Source organism: Daktulosphaira vitifoliae, unplaced genomic scaffold, assembly GCF_025091365.1.
Source record: "Daktulosphaira vitifoliae isolate Bord-2020 unplaced genomic scaffold, ASM2509136v1 Scaffold_1727, whole genome shotgun sequence".
Taxonomy (NCBI): Eukaryota; Metazoa; Arthropoda; class Insecta; order Hemiptera; family Phylloxeridae; genus Daktulosphaira; species Daktulosphaira vitifoliae.
In genome coordinates this window covers 1-1,760 of record NW_026101287.1, presented here as the reverse complement: position 1 = coordinate 1,760, position 1,760 = coordinate 1, and the positions used below count along the sequence as shown (strand labels likewise).

The 1,760-nt window shown below is 30.0% G+C and overlaps 1 protein-coding gene across 1 annotated transcript; it reads right to left on the bottom strand.

The window, feature by feature from the left end:
* Positions 1-20: 20 nt before the first annotated feature.
* On the bottom strand, positions 21-823 carry LOC126909869 (uncharacterized; the record flags this gene model as incomplete). Its single annotated transcript, XM_050692285.1, has 2 exons — positions 148-823; positions 21-112 (listed from the first exon to the last, which is right to left on the bottom strand). Coding segments are annotated over exons 1-2 (522 nt in total), but the record flags the coding sequence as incomplete, so codon positions are not given.
* Positions 824-1,760: the final 937 nt, after the last annotated feature.

Below are 1,760 nucleotides of genomic sequence, written 5' to 3'. Positions count from 1 at the left end.
GAGATCTGCGATTCATTTACCGAATCTGACGCTGAAGAAATGTCCTTTGGGATTATTTTTTTTTTGGATCCATCCGCACTATGGCGTAACTCGACAGAGCTCGAGTATTTAGGTCTTTTAGAAGACTCATTGTCGTCGAAANTTTAGGTCTCTTAGAAGACCCATTGTCGTCGAAAGCGTTTGGTCTTTTCGACGAGCATGAATTTTTAGAAGGTTCCTTCGGAATTCCCGACTTAGATCTAAGCTTTTTCGTACTTGATCTTGGCTGGGGTCCGACTGCGTCCTTTTCATTGCCATCGACGGCGACTTTTTTCTTTGGAGATGATTTGTTAATATGTGTCGAAGTCGATTTAACAGGAACGCCGTGTGGATTCTTCATTTGCGGTTTTTCTGACACAGATTTTGTTGACGAACATATTGGATTGGCCTTTGGTAAACTCTTACTAGTGGACACAATAGCAGACTTGTTATTATTACAGTTGTGTATATGGACGAAAGATGGCGTTATAAACGGATAAGTAGGATTTTCACGTAAACGCTTGAGTTGAGCAAATAATCTCTGAGTCTTCGTTTTCATCGTTATGGATTATTTAAAAAATTATTTAAAAACTTAAAGGTTTGCACGATGTTGACTTTGAGAACAGTTAAGAAGATAGACACTTTAAATTAAAAATTTTCAAAGAAGTAATTGTATTCGTAAAATTTGTCTGCTTATATAAGAAAAAAAAAGTGAATCCGTAGTAACTATTAACAAGTTTCTTATAAACTAACTAATATTTTCTGCATTAAACTACAAAAATTGTTTATTTTCATTAGTAACATATATCAACCAGCACAGAATAAGTTGCAATACTATTAGTTTTACTATGATGTTTTAATTTTTTTAATTATTTGTATCTCTGGCCATTCATTTTCAGATCACAAATTATATCAAGCCAAGTATAATGAGAATAAAACGATAAATCTACAATTTTAGATATTGTATAATTATAATAAATTTTTACTTTTAACTATTAAGTAATATTTGTAAACTAATCTATCGATCTAGTATACAACTGTCAACTTAAAACAAATTGATTTTTGTTATATTATTAAAAAAAAAAAAGGAATGAAAAGTATTAAAGATCTCTATTAGTAGTCTTTAGAAAAATTTGATTTATTAAATAAATAAATGTTGAAATGAGATGTTAACTTAAAATAGTTGAACATTCAACGGGGTGGTATGTTAGCACATATGAATGATCCGGTCATCTGTTTGTTCTACCGCAGGGGAGATAAGTAGTAATTTTTTGCATTTATATATTTTTTAATATGATAGAACCTAAAGTAAAACAGTTGTAGGTTTTATGCTATACAAGAAAAGGACCTGTTCATTGTATGGTATATAATTTTTTGAAAACTATGTCGATTTTTTTTTTGCAGTAAAATTTGTAGATTCTTTATTCGTTGTATTGTTATAGTTTCAAGTTTTTTGGAAGATTCTTTCATTGGATTTATCAATACCATTCAGTGAATGCCATAGAACCCTGTGACATGAATTTCTTTTCTAGTCATTTTTCGTTGTGATACCATATAGTTTTTTTTTTTCTAGGCATATTTGCTTCATATCAGTAAAACTTAGAATGGCACACGTGAATTAGCGTCAGAGAAATATTAGTTACATTTTGGGGAATTAGGGTCTATTAAATTAAGTAGTTTTTTAGTTAATTTACAATATAAAAGTGTATAATACTATGTTACTACTAATATGTATATTTCCT